Here is a 25,923-nt window from a genome sequence, read left to right on the forward strand (position 1 = left end):
CAGGGGTGCCCTCTCTCGCCTCTTCTATTTGCTATTGCGATCGAGCCTCTTGCTATATGGTTGCGCTCAGAGGAAAGACTTCGTGGTATTATGAGGCTGGGGATAACCCATAAAGTATCTCTCTACGCGGATGACTTACTTCTGTATATCTCTGACCCTGTGAATTCACTACCAGTGCTCTTTGATATTACTGGATAAGTATGGCACATTCTCTGGCTACAAGCTTAATTATCAAAAAAGTGAACTGTTTCCGCTTAATTCTCTAGCCAAAGAGCTTCCTCATTCAATCACACCCTTCAAGTGGGCGGAGAGTGGATTTCGGTATCTTGGAGTTTTTATTTCTGCTTCATTACCGGAGAAGGTGAAACAAAACTTTCTAACTTTATTAGAGTGTGTTAGAAAAGATCTTGAGCGTTGGTCTTTATTACCATTATCCCTTGTAGGACGTGTCAATTTGATTAAGATGGCCATCCTTCCCAAATTTCTGTACCTCTTCCAACATGTCCCCACTCTTCTTGCTAAATCATTCTTTGATAGACTGGATAAAACTATTTCAAACTTCTTATGGGGTGGAAAGTCTGCTAGACTCCGTAAGTCTATTCTACAGGCTCCCAAGTGTGATGGTGGCCTTGCATTGCCCAACTTCAGACGATACTACTGGGCTGCCAATATACAGAAACTTCTGTACTGGCAGTGCGAGAGCAGTGACACTTTGCCAGTTTCACTATCATCAATCCTTAGGTCCCCGCTCCCGCTTTCTCCATCCCTTGTTGGAGATAATCTCATAGCGAAGGAAACAGTAGCCATTTGGAGACAGTTAAGAAAACACTTAGGTCTAACTGGTCCTTCTCTGTTGACACCCTTATTGAAAAATTGCAACTTTGCACCCTCAGTTACTGACATCGCTTTCAGAATCTGGTATAGCAAAGGAATCAAAAAGGTTAAAGACTTATACTGTGGTGATGTTTTCTTATCATTTGCTGACCTCTCATCCAAATATAATTTACCTAATTCACATTTCTTCCGTTATCTCCAGGCTAGAGACTTTGTAAAGAAGCAATTCCCCCATTTTCCCAATCGCCCTCCTGAAACACAATTAGACACCCTTCTGAAAACAGATCCTCAACAAAGAAGATGCGTTTCAGTCCTGTATAGTATACTTGATAGAGCAGTCTTGAAGTCTATTTCTTTAACTAAATCAAGATGGGAAGAAGAACTTCAAATGTGTTTGTCTGATCAACAGTGGAATTTAGCACTAAAGTTAATTAACTCATCTTTAATCTGAGCCTGCCATGCTTTGATTCAATGCAAAGTATTTTATAAAATACATTATACCAATGCTAAGTTGTCTAGAATCTATCCAACCGTCAGTGATGCTTGCAGCAGATGTGGACAATCACCTGCCAACCATGCGCATATGTTTTGGGCTTGTCCTAAACTGAATGTATTTTGGAGAGATATCTTTGACACACTCAGCCAAGTTTATGGCCAAACCATTGTTCCTAATCCCCTCTCAGCTATTTTTGGCATTCCTCCTGATGTTAACCTATCTGGTCCCCTTAGACAGGCATTGGCCTTTACTACCTTATTGGCTCGTAGGCTAATTTTACTGAAGTGGAAGCTTTCGCACCCCCCAACCCATGATCATTGGGTGAAGGAGGTACTATTTAATGTGAAGCTGGAAAAACTTAGATTTTCACTAAAAGGTTCACTAAAGGACAAATTTAAGAAAACATGGCAATCATTTATTTTGTTGATGGATACAGTTATTTTGCTCCCTGAAACTGAGGCGAATTAGTCTTGTAAGAAGCTACTTATATCTGTCAATGTATTATTGCTATTGTCCCCCCCCCCCCTTTTTTTTATCTTATTTTACTTTATTTTACTGTATTTTTGTTTGATTTTATTTGGTACTTCTTTAGTATTTGTGTTTGTTTGGACATGTATGTCTGAGATTTTTATTTATTTTTATTTTTTCATATGAGAGTAGAACTAGATTCCTGCAGCGTTGTATCTGGTCAGGACCTGAACGTGGGTTAGTTCAGGCTCGTAGGGTGGGGTTAAAACATACAATTGTCTCTGAACTTTTGTTGTCTTCCTGGTTTTGCAACTGTCAATATTGTATGTTATGTTGAAAATAATAAAAAAGTTGGAATAAAGAGGTGCTCATTTGTTTTAAAACGGGATATTTTCTACGTAGAATGAACCACCATCCGCTGAAGAAGGAATTCCACCTCCGCGGCTGCAGCAACAGGCTGAGCTGTCAGCTTATGCAGTGGTTGCATTAATTCACAGCACAGCCATGTTCGTGAGATTTAACACAACTGGTAAATTTTGAATTTGTTTGCTATTACTTTGTCCCTCACATACAACAATCTTTGTTAGGTTCCAACACTGCACCCACTCTCCTTTCAGCACCATGAACCATCCTTCATGCAATCATTAACTGCAAACAGAAACACGACTATGAAATATTTTTGCAGTGTACACAATACCAGTAACATTCATGTACTGAACAATGACACAATACTGTTCAGTACATTGCAGGATGATGCACCAAAGTGCTGATTTGTATGTCCGAAGGCAGCAAAAGCAGCTATTTATTCTTTGAGTAGTTACTCTTTCAAAGGTAAACTAAACTCATTTTATAAAAGACAACTTGAAGAGACAAAATTAAACTTGCGTGAGTCCAATCTACAGCCAGCATCAATGATGACACCTGCCCCAGTCTTGATGAGTCTTGATTAATCTTTATGGACTGATTTAAAAAAAAAGTCCTCATAATGCATTTTATTTTTCTGCAGTTCTTATAATTCTTGCAACTCCAACATCATGAACCATAAACAATTGCAGATGATCCTCTGCCACACACGCTGATATTCTCATGTTTGTTCTCTTTACCCATTGCATAAACAGTTCTTTTTGTCACAATTACAAATGATTGTTTCCACTATCTCTATAAAGTTTGTGCCATACACTATCCTGAGAATCTAGATTCCTCACTGCATGTGACGGTGTTACTTTTCCATCAAAGTCCATCAGTGCCTGGATGTGTTGCATATATGCTGTCAGCCATATCAGGTCCTTCAGGTGCATAGAAACAGAATATTCCTTTTATATCTCAAAAATACAAGTTTATAAATTAAAGTCGACTCTCATTCACAAAAACAAAGTTTTTGGAGGGTGGAGTTTGGCTGAGGCAGAGCTCATCATCCTTGGAAGGCATGGAGCTCCTCTTCACTGAAGTTCAACTGCTTCAGTAACCTGAGAGATGAACAAAGAGGAGCGGAGGTCCAGGTGAAAACTGTTCAGTGCAAACAGAGAACAAGACAAATCTGATGGTTGCATATGTCGTGTGAATGACTAGCACAGTATCACATATTTAATACCTGACTGCATACATTGTTAAAAGATTTTGGATTTTCAATTATGAAAAAAAAGAGGGGGCTGAGGGTGGAGTGGACACAAGCTTGCTGGAGGATTTTAGGGTCCTTTCCCCACTCACTATTATAGCATGACATGATACAGACTGACAGAAAAATATTTTTTTGCTATACTTAAATGTTTGGACATTATTATTGTACCAGTTCGATATATACACACATGGACAAAACTGTTGGTACCCCTCAGTTAATGAAAGAAAAACCCACAATGGTCACAGAAATAATTTGAATCCGACAAAAGTCATAATAAATAAAAAATTCTATGAAAATTTACCAATGAAAATCAGACATTGCTTTTGAACCGTGGTTTAACAGAATTAAACATGGACCAGAGGAAGCCAAGGAGAGAGTTGTCTCAGGAGATTAGAAAGAAATTTATAGACAAGCATGTGAAAGGTAAAGGCTATAAGACCATCTCCAAGCAGCTTGATGTTCCTGTGACTACAGTTGCACATATTATTCAGAAATTTAAGATCCATGGGACTGTAGCCAACCTCCCTGGATATGGCCACAGGAGGAAAATTGATGACAAATGGAAGAGACGGATAATACAAATGGTAACAAAAGAGCCCAGAACAAGCTCTAAAGACATTAAAGGTGAACTCCAAGGTCAAGGTACATCAGTGTCAGATCGCACCATCCGTCGTCGTTTGAGCCAAAGTGGACTTCATGGGAGACGACCAAGGAGGACACCATTGTTGAAAACAAATCCTAAAAAAGCCAGACTGGAATTTGCCAAACTGCATGTTGGACAAGCCATAAAGCTTCTGAGAGAATGTCCTATGGACAGACGAGACAAAACTGGAACTTTTCGGCAAGGCACATCAGCTCTATGTTCACAGACGCAAAAATGAAGCATATCAAGAAAAGAACACTGTCCCTACTGTGGAACATGGAGGAAGCTCTGTTATGTTCTGGGGCTGCTTTGCTGCATCTGGCATAGGGTGTCTGGAATCTGTGCAGGGTACAATTCAATTCAATTCAATTTTATTTATATAGCACCAATTACAGTCAAATTGTCTCGAGACACTTTACAGAACCCATATGCCTGACCCAATGAATACATTGGGTCAGATACAAAGAAATACAGATACAATGAAATCTCATGACTATCAAGGTATTCTACAGAGAATAGTGATTGCTTCAAAAGGTTACGCAACAAAATATTAAGTTAAGGGTACCATCATTTTTGTCCAGGCCTGTTTCATGAGTTTATTTTTTAAAATAATAATAATAAAATAATTCTGTTAAACCACGGTTCAAAAGCAATGTCTGATTTTCATAGAATTTTCATTTAGTATTACTTTTGTCAGATTCAAATTATTTCTGTGACCCTTGTGAGTTTTTCTTCCATTAACCGAGGGGTACCAACAATTTTTGTCTGTGCGTATTTTGTCCAAAACATTTTGAAAGTCTAAAATAGCTGTACAATTAAACTATACATATTTTTTTTTACATCCATGTGTTCACGCAAACAATAGGCAGTCAGTTGCCATAATTCATAATATAAAGTAGTAGTAAGTTGAATGATGGACCAGGAATGTCTGCAAAACTAGCTGTGCTGTCACAGAAATTTTGCTTGCAGGCTTATTTCCTAAACTTAGATTGTAGGTGGATTCTGAGAAACTTTCTCCTTTCAGCAAATGAATGTGAAGAGTCTTCAGATTCATGCTGTAGATCAAATATCCCATAGAAGTAACAATGACCGAAATTACCTTTCTGAGTGCAGACTCAGAAAGGTAATTTCAGGACTGTAAGTTTGCAGACACTTATTTCTGCTTATGTACCATGAATATATTACACAAACTGAAAACTTGACTTAAAGATGGCACCCACTCAAATGTTTTTTTTTCCTGAGCACATCAGCTAATACAGTCTTTTAGCTCCCTATGTTGTGCAGCCCAGTGCCCATGCATCAATCCATAGACTTTACATTAGAATAACGTTGCATGCATTAAAAAATGCATTTCTAGCCTCTAGGAATATTTCACAAATTGTCATACAATTAAATTACAAATTACACAAAGTAATGTAGTTAAGAGTTATAGTTAATTAATGTTATTGGAAGGTTTCCTGTCAACAGTTTATGAGGTGAAGGTTTTGAGCTGATGGGATGTTTTTTGCTGCTGTACTGTATCTGCACCAAAGTACCACCTAGGTTGAATGGCAGCACCGTATCCAGTTTCCTTGTGATACACCTTAAGACCAATTTTCATTACACTGAATGAGGCACCATCTTGGAACATGGCTTCTAGTTTTCTTAATACAATCTTTGAAATGACAAACTGACTTTCTGCTTTAACTCTGCTATACATGTGATAGCTGTATGAACAAATTTCCCTTAACAACATTTGAGATAACCATATTCTTGAATTTACCTGTGTGAACAGGCTGTTATCTAATTGCTCATCTTTTCCATCGTGTCTGATTTTACTGTGATTATGTTGTTTTTTTAAATGTCAGTGATTCTTTTGTTGAGTAAATTATTACAACTTTTTGAAATTGTTGACAAAGATGAAAATAAACCCAAGCTCTACTAATCTAGATCTTTTAAAAATGCACCATCTTCTTAAGATGGTGCATAATACAGTCAGGTAAACGATATACACAATTGTTCAAAAGTTTGGGGTGCCTTAGAAATGACCTTATTTTCGAAAGAAAATCTTTTTTTTTTCAATGAAGATAACATTAAATTAGTCAGAAATACAATCTAGACATTGGTAATGTGGTAAATGACTATTGTAGCTGGAAATGACAAATTTTTAATGGAATATCTCCATAGAGGGACAGAGGCCCATTTCCAGCAACCATCACTCTTGTGCTCTAATGCTACATTGTGTTAGGTAATGGTGTAAAGGCTAACTGATGATTAGAAAACCCAATTATGTTAGCACATGAAATAAAAGTGCGAGTTTTCATGGAAAACCCCAAACTTTTGAATGGCAGTATTTAATAAAGACTAAAGTACATACCCTGTTGTTAGTTCTGTGAAGGCAGTGGGGCCACACGTACATACATAGCATTTGGACCCCTGTGGCCTGATGAGGAACTCGTTAAGCACTGACTCAGTCACCCGACCGTTCCTACCAGTCCAGCTTTCACTAGGCTCAGACAGGATGTACTCCACCTGAAACCTGACACACAAAGCAACAACATATTGTGAACATATAGTAAGACAGTGAGCTCTAGATTAAGCTGAAGAGCTTGTAAAGCAGCTACATTTCTATGAAAGTAGATGTGTCAAGTCTAAAAAACGCTGCTACTGAGTGTGTATGACAGGGTGTCTTATTATTTCTAAAAAAAAAAAAAAAAGGCTACATAACACCAGTATTGTCAATTGTAATCTGGATGTATGTAAAAAAAAAAAAAAAAAAGGAAAGAAAAAGAAAAAGCATTTCTAAGTCATGATTTTAAAACCATGACAGTTTTGGTTACCTTGTAAATAGATATAGATTTGATCAAAAATCACTAAGACATGACATACAAGAAGGTTTTGCTGTTGCTGTCGGTATTATCAAAAACTGCAATTGACAGTGGTACCGTGTCCGACAGTGGTACAGTGGTAATGTATTGTCGCACAATAAAACATTTCATTTTCACCAATGTTATTGCTCCCTCTATCCCTCTAGCAGAATATAACCAGTGGTATAACTTAACTTAAGCTACTTTATATTATGTGCTCTTGTAGGTCATGACAGTAAATTAGCATGCTCAAAAGCAGGAGCTGCCCTAAATGGAATACAGTCATCAATAATATAGATGTGCTTTCCCTTCTGTGTTATCTATTCTAATTTACATTATTTTAAGGTACTGTACACCAAACGTATGTGAGACTCAACTGTCACACAGAAAAAAAGTATAAAAGTGCATACAAAATATACAAAAAGCATAAGGCATAAAATGCAAACACACCTTGCATCATTAGCAGCCAGTTCATCCAGCTCACTGTGCCACAGTATGTCCTCCTCCCGCCGGTTAAAAAAGAGCAGTTTGGTTTTTCTAATAACATACAAACATGTAATGGGATTGAGTTTTAATCAGTGATACCAGCACTAAAATGAAAAGCATGATGTTTTTTCAAAACTGTGCTACAGAACAACAAGGTTGATGACAAAAAAGTAGTTTGTAAGCTGTAGAAAAAAAAACACTTTTTGTGTTTTGTTTGTTTACTCAAATTTTCCCAACGCATTGTAACTACCACTGTCATTACATGTTAAATGAAATCAATTACACGTTGCCATAAAAAAAAAAAAAACTTTCTTTTTCACAACCAGGAAATGTTCAAGTATTTCATTCCAGGTTCTGAACAAAAGGAAACTAAAATTTAAACACAGAAAGAAAGAGATAATAATGTGATATTGACATAACATTCATTTTGAAGGTGCCAATCTACAATAGTCAGAAGTCTAGAAAAAAAGACAAAAAAACACCTGAATTTGAAAATATACAACCCTTCTCCTGCAGCTCTTCCAGCTTCTCTCCCGCCAAACACACAAAGACAGTTTAGCTAAAAGTCAACATTCGTTTATGGCTTCACCCAGGACTTGTATACTCCCTCCATCTAAGCTGGTGCATCACCACTTTGTTGCTGTCCAAAACACTGAAAAGACTAGAAAAGAATTTAAAATCCTCATCCTGACGTACAAAGCTCTTAGCGACCAATCTCCATCGTATCTTAAAGACCTGATAGTACCATATCATCCTTGCAAAACTCTTCGCTCTCAGACTGCAGTCTTAGTTGTAGTTCCCACAATTTCTAAAAGTAGAATGGGAGGCAGATCCTTCAGTTATCAGGCGCCTCTCCTGTGGAACCAGCTCCCAGTTTGGGTTCGGGAGGTGGACACCCTCTCTATCTTTAAAACTAGGATTAAAACCTTCCTTTTTGACAAAGCTTATAGTTAGGGCTGACTCGGGTGACCCTGAGGGGTCAGTTGGAGTCCACATATACGGGGCACAACTGACTTCATATTAGATGTCCCTTAGTTATGCCCCTAGTTACGCTGCTATGGGCCGAGGTTGCAAGGGGAACTCTCTCGAGCCCTTCTCTCATTACTTGTGTATTTACTGTATATACTATAATTGAATTGCATTCATTTTGTGTGTCCCTGTGTCCTTTATTGAGTGTCCCTGGTCCCAGAGCTGGATGCTTCAGATCTGTGGTTGTTCTCCCATCAACTGGCCTAGTCTCCATCATGTCCACTGTGGGATGCTGCTACTGACCTTCCTCCAGCCCACTGCTCCAAGGTGCCCATTTCCACCAATCTACTCTGCATTGCCCTCACGATACTTAATATGCTCATCTAAACACTGTTTGCATCTTACTACCAGCTATATATGCAGTATATTTAATGCCAGAGCCGTACACCATAACAGCACACTTATGAATCAGTTTCAGTGTAGCTTGAACTTTGTATGTACCATCTGTTACTCTGACCATGCATGTATCCCAATGTGTGTTATATGCTTCCTTATCCTCTTCTTGGGAGGATGGATCCCCATCCCCACCCCCCCACCCCCTCCACCCCCCCACCCCCTCCACCGCTTCTGTCCCTCTCAACCCGCGGGCCAGCAGCAGATGGGTCCCGCCATATGAGCCGGGTTCTGCTCAAGGTTTCTTCCCATTAAAAGGGATTTTTTTTCCTGCCACTGTTGTCTTATGGCTTGTTCTGGGGGTTCAGGCATATGGGTTCTGTAAAGCGTCTTGGGACAATTTGAATTGTAATTGGCACTACATAAATGAAATTGAACTGAATTGTTTATACGATGTCAGCTGATTGGAGAAAAAAAGCTACATTTTCTGAAGCCTGAAATCAGGGCCAAGAGGAAGGCATAAAGTACAGCTTTTCTCCAGACAATTTTAATTACAATAAGGTTAGTATGGAATAGTACCAAAAATATACTGCCTGCACACACTTTAGGGGTTCTGAGTCCTCACCTGATGCCGTCCATATCTTGAAGAGCCAGATGGATGAGGCGAACCATGGGCGTAAAACCTGTGCCTGCTGCTAATAGGTAGAGGTTCGTGGCATCAAGGAGGCGATGTAGACTGAAGGTACCCTCTGGACTACTAACGGATAGATGGTCACCTTAAAGAGTAAAACGAGTAATACAATAGCACTGTGCCACATGTAAAAATGTAGGGTAATACTGTAAACATCAAAGTTCAAACATTTAAAAAAAACACTGACAATGCGGATAGCTGACCTTCAGTGACTTTCAGTTTTTACTTTTTGATTGATAAGTGAGAAAAATACCTAAAAACTGTGATTGAGTTACATTTATATGACTACATAATACCCTTGTATTATGTAGTCATATAAAAGTCTGTATGTGAGGTACAGAACCGTTTCAAACATAACCTCACACCATCACACTGCAAACAAGAAAAGCACTCAGAGACTGCAGTACTTCGCCAAGGCTGTTCATTCCCCCATATGGCATTGTCAGAAATGCAGCATATTTTAGTAGAAATGCAGCATTTTTTATTAGTTACTGATGATCAGAAATCATGGCAACATAGAATGTGGCCATTTAATATAGATGGACCCACAAACAAAATGACCTTGCGCTGAGCACAGGTGTGTGTTATGCATGTGTACATTATGTACGGATACACAGTCATGCCATCTATAATATGCAGCAGGCGGCGGGAATTGACGGGACTCAGAAAGGCCCCCAGAATTGAATCAAGTGTTCATGGTATCATTTCCGTTAAGTCCGCAGTGGTGGATTTGTAGTAGGATCGCAATCATGTGATCGCCAACAGGCAGCTGACTTGGCGTTCACTTGTCATAGTTACAGTGATACTGTGCCGCTATCTCGCAATGATATGGAAATCTTTAACAAATCTCTGGATCCAGACTGTAAGCTGCATCACAGCCAGAATCTAATGAAGTGGTCCTTGTGTCATTACTGACCTTGCCTAAAAATTTCATCCAAATCTGTTAGTCCACTTTTGAGTAATGTTGTGCATGGACAGATTCACGTATGCTGATTGTCACATAACTCCACAGTGTTCCTTGCCAGTGTAATAAAAGGCCACAACAGACAGCAAACAGAGGAAAATCATGTAAGTATTATGTAACATTTCCAGGACAGCAGTCATGAAAAATAATCTCTATATAGCTCATATAAGTTGTCAGGATTTTTAGACGAAGCAGGTGCATTTGCGACTCATTGCAAGGTCAAAGCAAGCTGCCTGTGTCATGTTTCAATTAATTTCTGGGTCCGTAGTTCGCCTGAATTTTTGCCGTGCTCAGAGCCAAACACACAATCACTGAAGTTAGTTACAATCATTAAAAAGACTTGAACTATAAAAATACTCTCACTGTTATGTGTGCATGATGTGAGTGAAACCCAATTCATACTATAGAAAACAGGACTAATTCAAACAGAACTATTTTTGATCATTCAGATGACGGTGATACAAATGATTGAAATATATGACTCAAACACCTCCAATGTATATCTACCACAGATTTATTACTTGTAGTCTTTTCTTTTTTTACTGAATAAAATTAGTAGGCGCATATGTCCATTAGGGCCAAATCAAAAATATTTGGAGTTCTAAATGGACACACTGGAAGTAGATGTGAAAACCTGTGGCAGTGAGAGAACAGAGTTGAGGTAAATAGGTAAAATATTGGGATATCAACTCATCATTTTTAATCAGTCTCATAAAAGACTTTCAAAGTATTGCACTTAGTTTACATGAAGTGATCTGTGAAAACATTGGAGTAAGAGAGCTTAAATTCTCACTCTCCTTAAGCTTTACTCCCTGAATGCAATTGGAAGAGAGTGTCAGACACAAAATCCCCCCTTGCTAAATTACACAAAGTAATTTAACTACATGACTGATTGTGTGGGAGAACCGATGAATGCATGACACTAACCTGCACCCCAGGTTCTCTTCCTCGCATAACCCTTTCTTCCCATCCTACATGACCTATACTCACACACTTACTTGACTTACCTATATGCAGGGTGTTGAGATGTTGGGTGAATACTCCATCAGGGTAGACTTTGATCATGAGGTAGAGGTCTGATTCCTGTAAGGAGTGTTGGGTTGGTCCTGTCAGATTCTGGTCTACTGGAGTGTATGGCCTCACTACCTCAGTGTCTAGACATAAAAAAAAAAAAAAACAAAAAAAAAAACAAAGAACACCATGTTTATCATGTTTGTGTAAAGGTCATCATACTCATTAATGCATAAACTGTATTTCTCCCCAAGCCTCATTTTGCAATGAGAGAATGTTACTATTCCTAAAATGTTGAAACAATTTGTATTAAAATACTGTCTGGATTAAAATTTAAAGCATGTTTTATAATCTTAGAATTTCAATACAAGATTTGCCAATTCTCTGCACAGTGGCTTGGTGGTTAGCACTGTCGCCTTGCAGCTAGAAGATCCCTCGTTCGCGGGCCTGGGATCTTTCTGTGTGGAGTTTGCACGTTCCCCTTGTGCATGTGTGGGTGTTTACCGGGTACTCTGGGTTCCTCCCACAGTCCAAAAGCATGCTGAGGTTAATTGGTGATTCTAAATTGTCAGTAGGTGAGAATGTGAGTGTGACTGTTTGTCTCTATACGTAGCCCTGCGATGGATGGGTGACCTGTCCAGGGTAGCCCCTGCCATCGCACTAAGTCAGCTTAGTGCGATGGCAGGGGGGATTAAGCAGTGTATAGATAATGGATGAATTTGCCAATACCAAGAGTGCAGGAAGCCTTTAGCAGATTTTATTTAAATGATCATTTAAATTTGAAAATGAGAGTGTCAGTCTTTTGCATTTACATGTCTGTTTCAAACAATTACAAAATTGAAATGAAAATGGCATTTGCTATTTCTTTTTCAAAACCTTGAGTTGCTCTACAGTGGACAGTATTCAAATGCAATAAGCAAACCAGTGTTCACAGTCTATTGCATTTACGTTTCAGGACAACCATCACTGCGGGGAGAGGAAATAGGTCATACATTTGTCCACACTTTCCACAGTAGAAGAATAAGAGGGCATGATAACCTCAAAATACATGATTGACATCTGAAACAGTCTTTCTGCTGTGCTATGTACTAGTTGTTCCTCTAAACTAGTCATTGTTACTAATTTTGTAAATGTAAATCAGTGTAGCTACTGAATGTTACACATCTAGTCAGACTATCTATTGTCTGCAACGTAAGCCAACACTAACTAGGACCTAATCACTAGTGGTAAAACTGCCTGTCTGCTGACCAAAAAGCATGAGGAAGAGATGAAATGATTGTAATGATTGAAAGTTTCAGCCCATGTAACAATTGTAATCCTTTAATACCATGTCCAAGATCACATTTAAGCTAGTCTGACCACATTCCTTGTATAAATTGATATGTAACCAATTTAGAAAACATCGCTGTGACATACATGTCACATCGTGCCTTCAACATAAAAACTGTTGCAGAAAATACCATGTGACCTATTTGTCACAATAAGAAAAATGGTCATGTGTTGCTCAAATAATTAAGCTCAATCAGTTAATCTGCATCAATATATTTTTCTGTGGTAATTTGAAAGCACATTTACACAAATATAAACAAAGAAAATAATGTCAAATTAAACAAATGAATGATAAAATGTACGATGACACATTTGGCATAGCAGTCCCAAAACTCCACTTTCTCTTTCACTGAAACACTTTTCTTGGTAAATAAATAGACAAACAAACACACAAACAGGATTTTATTATCCTATGTTGGTCTTGTTTCAGAGTCTCTTTTTAGAATTGGCTGTAAGACCTGATGGATATTTAGACTTCTTCACTCCTAGACATCTCTCTGAGCTAAGTAAAACAGTTTCTTTATCTAAACCATCAACATCTCTTTTAGACCCTATCCCAACAAGACTGTTCAAGGAGATTTGATCAATCTCTCTCTAGTACCACAGGCTTTTCAGATTGCAGTAATCAAAGCTTTAATTAAAAAGTCTACTCTAGATCCAGGTGTTTTAGCTAACTATAGACCTATATCCAACCTCCCATTTCTCTCTAAAATTCTTGAAAGAATGGCTGCAAATCAATTATGTGAACATTTACAAAGGAATAGCTTATTTGAAGAGTTTCACTCAGGCTTCAGAGTGCATCATAGCACAGATAAAGCTCTGCTGAAAGTCACTAATGACCTTCTCATAGCGTCAGACAATGGACTGGTCTCCATACCTGTTTTGTTGGCCCTTAGTGCGGCATTTGACACCATCGACCACAAACTTTTATTACAGTGACTACAACATTCTATCGGCATTAAAGGGACAGCACTGGACTGGTATAAATCCTACTTATCAGACAAGTTCCAGTTTGTGCGTGTCAACAATGACTCTTCTAAGCATACTAAGGTAAATCATAGATTTCCTCAGGGTTCTGTCTTAGGACAGATACTGTCCACATTATACATGCTTTCCAAAGGCAACATTATTAGGAAGCACTGTATTAATATCCATTGTTATGCTGACGACATTCAGTTGTATTTAACTATGAAGCTAGATGAAACTAATCAGCTAGCAAGACTGCAAGATGGTCTTCAGGACAGAAAGACCTGGATGACCAGTAATTTCCTGCTACTAAATTCAGATAAGACTGAAGTCCTTGTATTTGGGCCCAACCATCTCAGAAACTCGCTGTCAAAGCATATAGTTACTCTGGATGGCATTACTTTGGCCTCCAGTACCACTGTGAGGAACTTTGGTGTTATTGTTGACTAGGACATGTCTTTTAACTCGCACATAAAACAAATCTGTAGAACTTCCTTCTTTCACCTGAGAAATATTGGAAAAATCAGGAACATCCTGTCTCAGAGTGATGCAGTAAAACTAGTCCATGCATTTGTTACTTCCAGGCTTGACTATTGCAATTCCTTACTATCAGGATGTCCCAAAAGCTCTCTGAAAAACCTACAGTTGATCCAAAATGCTGCAGCGAGAGTACTGATGGTAGTTAGCAAGAGACACCATATTTCTCCTATACTGGCTTCTCTTCATTGGCTTCCTGTGAAATCTAGAATAGAATTTAAAATCCTTCTTGTGACATACAAAGCTCTTAACGACCAGTCTCCATCCTATATTAAAGACCTTATAGTACCATATCATCCTAGCAGAACTCTTCGCTCTCAGACTGCAGGCTTACTTGTTGTTCCCAGAATTTCTAAAAGTAGAATGGGAGACAGAGCCTTCAGTTATCAGGCACCTCTCCTGTGGAACCAGTTCCCAGTTTGGATTCGGGAGGTGAACACCCTCTCTATTTTTAAGACTAGGCTTAAAACCTTCCTTTCTGACAAAGCTTGTAGCTAGGGCTGACTCGGGTGACCCCAAGGGGGTCCGTTGGAGCCCACATGTACGGGGCACAACCGACTTCTTCTTTCACGTCCCTCAGTTCTGCCCCTAGTTATGCTGCTATAGGCCTAGGCTGTTAGGGGACCTCTCTCGATGCCCTGAGCCCTTCTCTCATTCCTATGTAAGTACTATATATATCATTATTGCATTCACTCTGTTTCTCCTTGTGTCCTTTTCTGAGTGTCCCAGCTCCCAGAGTTGGATGCTTCTGATCTGTGGTCGCTGTCCAACCAAGTGGCTTAGTCTCCATCATGTCCACTGTGGGATGCTGCTGCTGACCTTCCTCCAGCCCTCTGCTTCCAGCTGCCCATTTCCACCAGTCTACTCTGCATCGCCCTTGCCGTACTTGATATGCTCACCTACACACTGTTTGAATCTTAGGTACCAGCTATATATGTAGTATATTTAATGCCAGAGCCTTACAACAGTAAACTTATGAATCGGTTTCAATGTTAGCTAGTATTTTGCATGTATCATATATCTTATCATGCATGTATCCAATGGTCTGTTATATGTTCCTTGTTCTCGGGAGACTTCCGGAAATGGCATAAAGGCAAGCAGCCACATAAATCATCACCTCCCAGAGGGTCTTACTCCCCTTTGGGTTTTTACAGTATTTTACTGGATAGAAAGTTGTTCAAAAGAACGCCAGGGGGATCTAGACATAAAAAGAGAGGAAAGACACCAGCAACCACTGAAGAAAACATGGTATCATTGAGTGATAGTGAAGACAGCAACACGTGTGATAGCAAGCTGCTAGCCAATTGCATGGAGGCTACCATCCCATGCAGGTAACCCTGCATGGGTTACCATCGTCGTAGTAATACAAAAAGTATGTACGGACATTATGAAGGAGCTCTCTGAAACCACCGGCCAGTTTAAAAGAGAGCTTAGTGACTTCAGAGGAGAAATGAGTAACCGACTCGGCATGATTGAAACCAAAATCAAGGACGTGACTAACTGGGCGGAAGAGGCCGAGCTCAGAATCACAGAAATGGAAGTCTTCAGCGCCGATGCAAGAGAAGGTGCTGTCCCACACTCTTGAACTACAGGAAAATCTCCAGGCACAGCTTGAGGACTTGGAGGCACGTTCACGGAGAAACAATATAAGGATTCACGGCATTAAAGAAGGGGCCGAAAAGGATGGTATTCTTGTATTTGTGGAAATTTTATTAAAACAAAGCTTGCCCTCCTCGACACCCCTCTCGGAATACAAAGATATCACCGTTCATTCGCTATCAAACCTCCCCAAGCAGTCCATGGGCCAGGGCCCAAAATTTTCAATATCAGTACCACTCAAGGTGACCAATACTTTCTGGTATTTTAAACTTGCTATATGTCTCTAGTTTGCATTTTGATATGATAGCCCTTGCAGACTCACAGCTTATTATATGTTATCACTTGTTTAATGGACATGCCCCACAATGAAAGGTGCAGGATCTAAGCCAAAAGCCCTATCAATGCAACAGGATGGAATTTGATAGGATTGTTCCTCATTACGAAAAATTATGAAATGCCACATGCTACACATCTGTATTAACTTTACAGAACAATACTACAACAAACTTGAGACTAAGAAAGATTCCATTGCTATGGTAAGATTTTCTGTAAGCAGGATGGAACAATAGAATAGTGAAATTTTGACAGATTCAAAGTTAAATTCTATTGAAGTAAAAAACTGACACTAACCATATCTTGTGATTTTAGCTGAGTGTGATACAGCAGACTATAATTTCCAGTTAAACATACAAAAAACTATTTAAATGGTGTCAAAACAGCCAAAATTGTGATTTTGCACCATAAAGTTCAAAATTTAACCCAGTTATAACAGAGTGCGACCAGAATTGATTGTATGCCAAAACATTGTTGCAAAGACTATTTCCATTACTAAGTTGAATTTTCAAATGCTTTTGCAGTTTTATTTCTAATTACATCTTGAATCATTTCCGTCCTGTTGCACTGTGTGGACACTTATTCCAAATTCAAAAGTACTTTTCCAAGAACGGTGCACAGTCATAATGAGACAAAAATATAAAACACAGGTAGGAGTCATTTCTTCCATGTACCAGTATCATACAAAATAAAGGCAGTCATTCACGTTCATTCAAAATTAATCCTAGAAAAGGAAAGGATATTATCATAGTTAACTGATTTAATGGAGCTGAATTAACCTTAATTGGAACAGTAAAAGACAACTTACATAACTAGACATCTCAGTAGTATATATGTGAAACTGAAGGCAGCAGTTTTTTTGATCGGTGAAGCATACACGAGCACCATACTGCAGTTGATGTACAATACCTGTTAATATACTGTTAATCCTATACAAAATTAATAGGGTAAAACTTTAACCTTAACCCCATAACCTATATATATGCAGCATGGACACTGTATATTGCCATAGATGGCACAACTGATGAATTTATTCATGACCCAGTGATGGGGTCCTCTGTGTAAATAGGTAGCATCCATTAAAGCCCAGTGTTGTATTTTTGCTTCATTGAAAGAAATCCCTAAAATCACATGTACAGTTGAAGCCAAAATTATCAGCCCCCTATGAAATTTACATTTTTTTTTTCAAAAATTTCCCAAGTGCTGTTAAACTGATCAAGGAGTTTTTAACACAGCTTTTCCAAACATCCTAGTTTTATTTTGGTTGCTTACATTATTTTGCTTTGCACACGGAAACAAAATTATTTAACAAATATCAAAAACTACCAGGGTCAAAATTATTAGCCCCCTTGATGTTCATAGTCAGTTGTGTTTCCTCTTTGCTGGATAGCAGCTTCCAGTCGTTTATTGTAGTTTGTAGCAAGTCTCTGACATCTCCTGAGGAATCCCAGCCCAATCTTCTTTGTCAAATCTCTCAAGCTTCTCTAGATCTGATGGTCTTCTGGCATGGACCCTGGTCTTCAGTTGACTTCAAAGATTTTCAGTTCAAGTCAGGGCTTTGTGCAGGCCAGTCAGTAACTTTCACTTTGGTCTTCTGGAGGTAGATCTTCACCAGGAGCGACGTATACTTTGGGTCATTGTCGTGTTGGAAGACAAAGCGACAACCCAGACCCAGTTTAGCAGCTGACCTCTTGAGGTTTTCTTTCAAAATCTTCATGTATCTTTCTTTTTTCATGATTCCTTCAACCTTGACAAGATTCCCAGTTCCAGACGCACTGAAGCATCCAACAGCATGATACTGCCACCACCGTGTTTAACAGTGGGGACGGTGTTCTTTGGGTTCTACGCCTCTTCCTTCTTTCTCCAGACATAAGCAGCGTCTCTACGGGCAAAGAGCAATAGTTTGGCCAAATATATGACCAAAGGACATGCTTCCAGTATCCACAATCTTTCTCCAGGTTGTCCTCAGCAGACTTCAGTCTGGCTTTAAGGTGTCTCTTCTAAGTGGAGGGTTAGGGTTCAGCCCATTTCTGTGTCTTCTATGACACTACAACTCCTGACTTGGTGAAGTCATTAACTAATGTTCTGGTGGTTGTTCCAGCATCTTTAGACACATCTCTCACAAGTTTTCTTTCCAGAGTCTTTGAAATTTTTGGCTTCCTCCTTCTGCCAGACTTGTTCTGTACTGTTTGGCTCTCTTTGAAGTTCTTGATGAGACTTCTCATTCCACTTTTTGACACTTGTAAATGCTGTGATAACTTTGTAGACCCTTCTCCGGCTTTGTAAGCATCAACAATTCTTTTTCTCATGTCTAACTGATTTCTTTTATTGTAGCATGACGCTTTCTCCAGTGACAACTCAAGTCCTTAATGAAGTTTTCATACTGTGTCTAAAGTGAAGGACAACCCCCAGTTTTAACTTGATTGACTGATTGATTAATTGATGGCAAGCTTTGAGCATTACAAAGTTAAAGCACATGATTGCCAACAGTGGTTTGCGGTTTGGCTCAATAAAAAAAGTCAGTTCTAAAGGGGGCTAATAATTTTGACCCTGGTAGTTTCTGTTTTTTGTTAATTTTGTTTCTGTGTGCAAAATAAAATAATGTAAAGCATCCACAAATAAAACTAGGATGTTTGGAAAAGCTGTGTTAAAAATTTCTTCATCCGTTTAACAGCATCTGAGAATTTTTTTTTTAATAATTTTGTCTTCAACTGAATTATACTTTTTAAAAAAAGAACTGAGTTGTCTATCACTAAACATCTTGAGGATGAAGAAAAAAAACACTACCAAGACTCCAATACTTACTTGGAAAATTGTTGAAATTGTTCCTAAAGAGAGAGCTGGGGGGGTCAGTGGAAGACATGTTGTTTGAACTTGGAATGTGGTATGTCTAACAGTATTAATATTTTCCTGTCAAAAATGTTGCGATTTTGCAGTTCAGAGTGTGGGGTGCTGGGAAATGTAGTATTTGTCTACATTCAGTCAGAAATAGGTACAGCTAGACAGCCTTAAAAAATGTTGCAATTTTGCAACTGTGGCCTCATAGGGTTAAATGAATTGTACAATACAGCAGTTATGATGAATGTGACAGTTTCAAAAAAAAGTGATAAAGCTGCCAGTGTGGAAAGGCTATCACATCCTAATGTACATTAGGATTAACCCAATGTACATTTTAGTACCACTTTGGTTTGGTCACCTGAGATGGTACCAATATCTGGTCTGGCCCGTGGATTAAAGGTGCTAACCTGAGATCCATCATCATCTGCTTTCTAGAGGTTAAAACCAAGGAACACGTGCTTCATTCTGCATAGAGCAAAAAGGACATCCAACTTCAAGGAAGACACATTTTCTTCGCGCAAAATTATACCAGCGATACCCTGGCCAAGAGGAAGGCATATGGCCCCATCAGAAAGGCATTGAAAGTGAAAGAAGTGCGTTTCCAGACGCTTCACCCTTCACGACTCCGAGTCAATTACCAAACAGGACCGGTGGTTTACAAAGACGCCAGAGATGTCGCGGGTGACCTGAAGAGGACTAATTGATGCAGAAACCTTTGCTCAGATAACAAAGCACTGGGAGTCATCTGGAATGAGGATGGCGCAGTCTGCATGGCAAAATGTGGGCACCTCACAACCACTGTTCCCTCTAAGCTGCGCACGTGCGCAATTGTGCACTGCTGACACTGTCTCCGCGCACAGAAAAGCTGCGCTGCACACAAAAAAAAACCCAACCTAAATTGAAAATAAAATAAACACATAACAATTCATTCTGTGCTATTTTACAATGTGAGTCAGTGAGTGACCGGTGACTGGCTGCTCCAGCCAATGATGCGATTCACATACGTATTTACACAGCTAATCAACGTCGTCAACAGGCATCCTTCTGTGCAGCCACCGTTGTAATAGCTAACAGAGCGGTGTGGCTGATGTGGAGTGAAGACACACTAATGATACTAAGTGCTGCTTATATTGACCCTTTATAATAATGGCAAAACAAACGGGCAGTGGCACATCCCCTCACCAAGCCAAAGTAAAAAAGAAATGCGATTCTTTTAAGATGAAATGGCTGTCGGGAGTTAGGGTTGCCACCCATCCCTTAAAATACGGACTCATTCTTTATTGACAATTAATTGTTGCATCCCGTACTGAATCAGTACGGGACGCAAATTGATCCGTATTTTCATAAATGCCCCATACACGTCTGTCACACACTCATCAAAACTGTATAATGAACAAAATAACACAGGAAATATTAAGGGCAGCCAGTTTCATCTTCCTTAGACCTTTGTAGTGAGGACCTGATGCGAGGTCCAGCGGATAGATCTCAGAGTTCTCTGCGTCCCCGGTCCTATGGTCCTGTCGCGGGTTGCCAGGTTACAGACGCTGCTGCTCACTGCTCCCGCATATTTAAAAATGTCTACACCTGAAACTCCACCACATCCAAAGAAGCAAAAACGTTTGCAAATATACCGATGTGAGTGGGAAGATTCGAACCCCTGGCAGTGGGTACAAACTGTGTTTTCTGTTGCTCATGGACTGGCTGAAGTAAGGCAGCATCAGGGACCAACATGTAAGAAACATGACAACAGAGAGGACCCAAGCAGCAGTGTCACAGTTTTTCATCTCCTAAAGTCCATATGGTAGGAGACATCAGTATATGGTTGAGAATTTACCAGAGGATGCTTATAATCATGCTGATGTGGCAGTAGACTCTACAGTATTTTAATTATTCAATAAATGCCTAAGTTGTTTTTTTAGTGCTTTATAGTTTTTATTAAACATTTATTAAATAGCCTATATGTGATTAATAAATGGCCTGTCCCCATCTAAAGAAAAACTCAGAACTCTTGATATGTTAACAGTACTAAATAAATCAATAAATACATGCATACACACATAAATAATATATTAATTGTGTTAAGATAAGGTTTAGACTTAGATGAAAAAAAATGTCTGTAGAGAATTTCTTTGTCCAGTTCTCTGGATTCAGTTATGTTTTTGCAGAATCCAGTATTGCACACTGGTTGGTCATTACATTTTATTAGTATGGTTTCACTGTTTAAAATGATGCCACTTCTATTCAGACATAACCTGTGATCATAAAACAATACAAAACTCTTAGATTCATGTTAATGAAGCACTTAAAGCTTTAGGTATGGCTAAATGCTTTTTTCAGAATTAAATATACCACTCCTTGGGTGGTAGTGGCCCCGAGTTTGGTAAAGTTGGAAAGACATTCACAGATTCAGACTTCCAGCATCAATAACTCGTTAGTTATAGGTTATCAAAACATAAACGATGCCTCTTTTCCATCGTTGTAAGGCAGACAATGTGCTACAAGCCAAGTTTTATCAAAAGCAGCTGTCGTTCAAGCTGCAGAAAAAACATTGGTGTCTGTGACCGTCTGCAAATTGTAAAACCGCTGCAACAGTAAAGAGAGACACAAATATTTAATAACTTCACTCTGATACACTGTAGTGTCACCAAAATCACTGCAGCCTTCAACTGGCTCCTGTTGACAAAGTGTTTTAACAGAAATGTAAATGCTGTAATTTGATTCTTTTAATAACCCATGTAACTTGGATGGATGCGATGCTGGCGTGACCACAGTGCACACATCTAATGTTGCTCACAGTGGTCCAAGGGACGCTCAGGGAGTTTGTTTGCTCAGACTCATGAAAAATTAGAGGGAACGTTGCTCACAACATAAATGGGAAAGAATTAAGCACATTCAGGAAAGGTTGAAAGAATTCCGAGGCAACGAAGACGGCACTAATTAAGATTTACACTTTCCTGATTATCATTGAGGGTTAATGTATTATTCATTCATCAACTACATTCGTAATCTTGACCTTTTTGCTGGGAAATGCATGCTTGTTTTTTCTCCAGTGCAAGCTGCTCTGTTTGACACAGATCAGAGTTCATGGCTCGCGCTGAGAGCAACTCCTTTGGTTTCAAAGGATTTCTCTTTCAACTCAGAAGTGGATAATGCATTTCACATTTGGAAGTCGTTTTTGTTATCTGTTCCTATTGTTCATTAGATAGACTGACATTTTTCAGTTTTTATTTTGATTGTTTAATCCTGGCAATAACTGTATTATTTTTGAAAAGTAAAATGTCTAGACAGAAATATAATTTTATTACCTTAATGTAAATGGCTTACACAATCCTGTAAAGAGACGTAAAGTCATAGCTAAGATGAAGCGTGAAAAGCAGGATGTCATACTTAGGCAAGAAACGCATCTTTCAAACAATGAACATGAAAAGCTGAAAAAATGGTTTAAACATGCTTATTATTCTTCTTATAAAACAGGTCAAGCTAGGGGAGTCTCAATTCTTATCTCAAACCATGTAAATCTCCAATTCACCTCACAAGTTGCTGATGCTGAAGGGGGATACATTTTAGTAAAAGGCTTTATTGATCACAAAGAGGTTACACTGCTTAATGTGTATCGCTCCCCTAGAAGTGATAAACAATTTACTAAAAAGAGTCTAGGCTTATTATGTGTTGAAATGGCAGGGGTTGTGATATGCGGAGGAGACTGGAATATACAGCTGCATCCTTCATTGGACTCCTCTTCCAATATAAGAAAAATGCAACCAGAGGCGGTACATGCTAAAAAACTATTGAAAGAGCTCGGTATGACTGATATATGGAGAGACCTACACCCCCACAAAAAAATGTTTACTTTTTTTCCCCACTCCCATGCAATATTTTCTAGGTTGGATAATTTTTTTCATGTTGAATTCTGATAGGCATAGCATAATTGATTGTAAAATAGGTGTTCGGGATATCCCCGACCACGCAGGAGTCTACCTAACAATACATTTAGATATAAAACTAAAAGAAAGAGTTTGGAGACTGAATTGTAATCTCCTTAATGAGACATAATTTCAAAAATGTACTCAAGAGGAGTTCGCAGATTACGTGTCACAATGATAGTGAAAACATTTCTCCAAGTGTACTATGGGATGCTGCTGAAGCAGTCCTGAGAGGTAAACTGATAATGTGGTCTTCGGAGAGGAAAGAAGAAAAAGAGAAAAATTTCTGATAAGGTAATGGAGCTTAAACTTTTAGAAACAGAGCATATGAAAAATAATAATGCAGAGAGTTTAGAACAGTTAACTCTGACCAGGCGGGCTTTAGATGAACTTTATGAAAATCAGGTAGTCAAAAAAACTAAATTTATTAAACAAAACTATTATCAGAATGGACCTAAAGCCAAGAAGTTACTTGCTTGGAGGACACGCAAACAAGAAGCCAGTCGTTGTATACATAAAATTAAAAAAAAACCACAAACTAAGAAGATGCAATATAATCTAGAAGATATACAAAAATCTTTTGTTTCTTATTATAAAGATTTATATTCCCAGCCTCCAGCCTCCAGTCATGATATAATAGAATCTTTCCTGGATTCACTGGATTTACCGTCTATAGGTATAGAACAAAGTAAGAGACTTACACAGCAAATAACAGAAGAAAAAATTAACAAGACAATATCAAACCTAAAAGGGAATAAAATGCCAGGTCCAGATGGCTTTCCATCGGAATGGTACAAGAACTTTAGGAAAAATTTAACAAAATTATAATAATGTTATGATTAATTGCTCTTTATGATTTCAAACTACTGTATAATTGTGTGACTGTGAACTCATATAACTCAATGTACCCAGTAAATTTCCATGTGATCTAACTTTGACCATGAAAATATAACAAGTTGATCCTGCAAGCAGCCGGTTGAAACTGGCTGCTCAGAAAACTGATAATAACAATGTAACTTATGTGCCTGCATAACAACGAAACTGTTTCCATCTATTGTCAGTCACTCGTTCAGACTCTGCTCTGTTCAAGTGATTCTTTGCGCAAGTAAAACTTTGCTTTGACTTAAGAGATGACTGAATATTTATTTGGAGAAGTCAGGACTCTGCTGAAGAATTTTCCTTACAGCAAATGATTTTACCAATATTAAAGCACTGCTCAGTTATGTCCTTGAAAGTGGAGAAATACCACCATCTTGGAATCAAGCCCTTATTTCTGTAATACCCAAACCAGGCAAAGATGCAACTGAATGTAGCTCCTACAGATCCATATCAGTTCTAAACGTAGATTATAGAATATTTACGACAATACTGGCCAAATGTTTAGAAAATATAATTCCAGAATTGACAGATACAGGCCAGACAGGGTTTGTTAAAAACAGGCAAACACATGACAACATATGTAGAGCGCTTAACCTCATTCATCACATGAAGTCCACGGTATCTCTATCTTATTCCACTATCTTATACACTCCTTTACTCCCCTTGTGATGTAGGGTTTATTGTTAGGATATATCTTAACAGTTTTGTGGGGTATACTTGAGTCAACACAATAGGAGATATAAGCAGTGACTGAGTCAGTAGCAGCATTTATATGGGCGTCCTCAAAGAAGGAGTCCGATATGAATGTCTCCATCCTCCATGCTCCATGCAGAGGTACCACCTCCATGACAAAAGTCACGGAGGTGGTACCTCTACCTTTTCTGGCAAACCATCATGTTAGGTCTTGTCATTGCATGGCTGATCTACTGCCGTGATATTAAACTACTTAGTGTCCAAAAGCCTCTGAAACAAAGATGCTTCCAGGCAGAAGTTGTCACGAGTCTGATTACAGTGCTTTCACAAAGAGGTCGCCCAACATTTAACGCCAAATCTCATCCACCATCACCACCCAAGAGAGTTCGTGTTGGAGTTCCAGATGATGTTCATGTTCAGAAGCATGAAATGTGATGTGTGACTTCGCGTCACTGTAGAAAGAATTTGTTTCAAATGGTAGTCTACAGCCGAGACTGACATAAGAACTGAAAAGAAATGTTCAGACATGGTGTGGACAATACAAATGTACAGGTTCCCTTTGGCATTTCTGCATTGTCTCAAGTTTGCTGCAATGGCCTTTTATTGACAAGACCTCTAATATAAGGCCGTTTTACTGTTTTATAGTTCAGTTAGCACATTTTTGTGCTGTAAAACAAATCTGAATAATAATTTGTTGCTAAACTTTATTAACAAAATGGAAAATAGAGATTTATATTGTGGAAATGCAAATGAAAAGGCAATTCTGTGTTTGTAAGGAAGAAAAAAAGGGGGGGAGGAAAAGAAGAAAGAAGTGGGAAAAGGAAGAAAAAAGAAAAAAAATATTATTGTATATATATGTATATTTTTTGTTTGATTATTTTTGTTTTTTGTTCTTTTTGTTTTTTTTGTCTTTTTTCCTTTCTTTTTCATCCTCTTTTTGTGGGGGGGAGGGGAAGAGGGAGAAGGGGAAGGAAAGGGAAAATAAAGCGTCTTGCAAGAATGTATAATATATTTTTTTGAACACACAAAATGAAATTATTGTACTATAATCTTGTAACCGAAATAAAACCATTCATTCATTCAAACAGTCAAGTGGATCTATTTTCAAATAACATATACAATCTACAGTAAATTTCCTATAAACGCCCAATGTAAACATGACAGATCTTGGACACTAGGGGTGTTTTTTTTCCAAAATAACATCAGAAATGTGTTCCATGTGATCCATCTGATCTGTTATATATCCAGCATAACTTTCCCTTAAGGAAAAATGGGTTTGGGTTTAGTTCATTGTGAAGATTTATATTAAAATAACTAGACAAGTAATTTAGTCTTTTCTACATCATCAACATTATGTTAAGATTTTGTTGGCTTAGTGGAGGTAGTCTATTCTGGCTTGAAAATAAT

General features: G+C 38.5%; 1 protein-coding gene across 3 annotated transcripts in view; it reads right to left on the reverse strand.

Moving 5' to 3' along the window:
• Positions 1-2,734: 2,734 nt before the first annotated feature.
• Positions 2,735-25,923, reverse strand: part of LOC111576353 (cytochrome b5 reductase 4) — a 44,129-nt gene continuing 20,940 nt past the window's right edge. For all 3 annotated transcript variants that reach the window (XM_055013612.1, XM_055013611.1, XM_055013610.1), the window contains 5 exons: positions 11,416-11,562; positions 9,379-9,529; positions 7,356-7,442; positions 6,416-6,577; positions 2,735-3,264 (listed from right to left, as the gene is read on the reverse strand). In XM_055013612.1, coding sequence (XP_054869587.1) covers positions 3,210-3,264; positions 6,416-6,577; positions 7,356-7,442; positions 9,379-9,529; positions 11,416-11,562 — 602 coding nt within the window. In that variant the 3' untranslated portion in view covers positions 2,735-3,209. The remainder of the gene's footprint in view (positions 3,265-6,415; positions 6,578-7,355; positions 7,443-9,378; positions 9,530-11,415; positions 11,563-25,923) is intronic.

This window comes from Amphiprion ocellaris, chromosome 9 (genome assembly GCF_022539595.1).
Source record: "Amphiprion ocellaris isolate individual 3 ecotype Okinawa chromosome 9, ASM2253959v1, whole genome shotgun sequence".
NCBI lineage: Eukaryota > Metazoa > Chordata > Actinopteri > Pomacentridae > Amphiprion > Amphiprion ocellaris.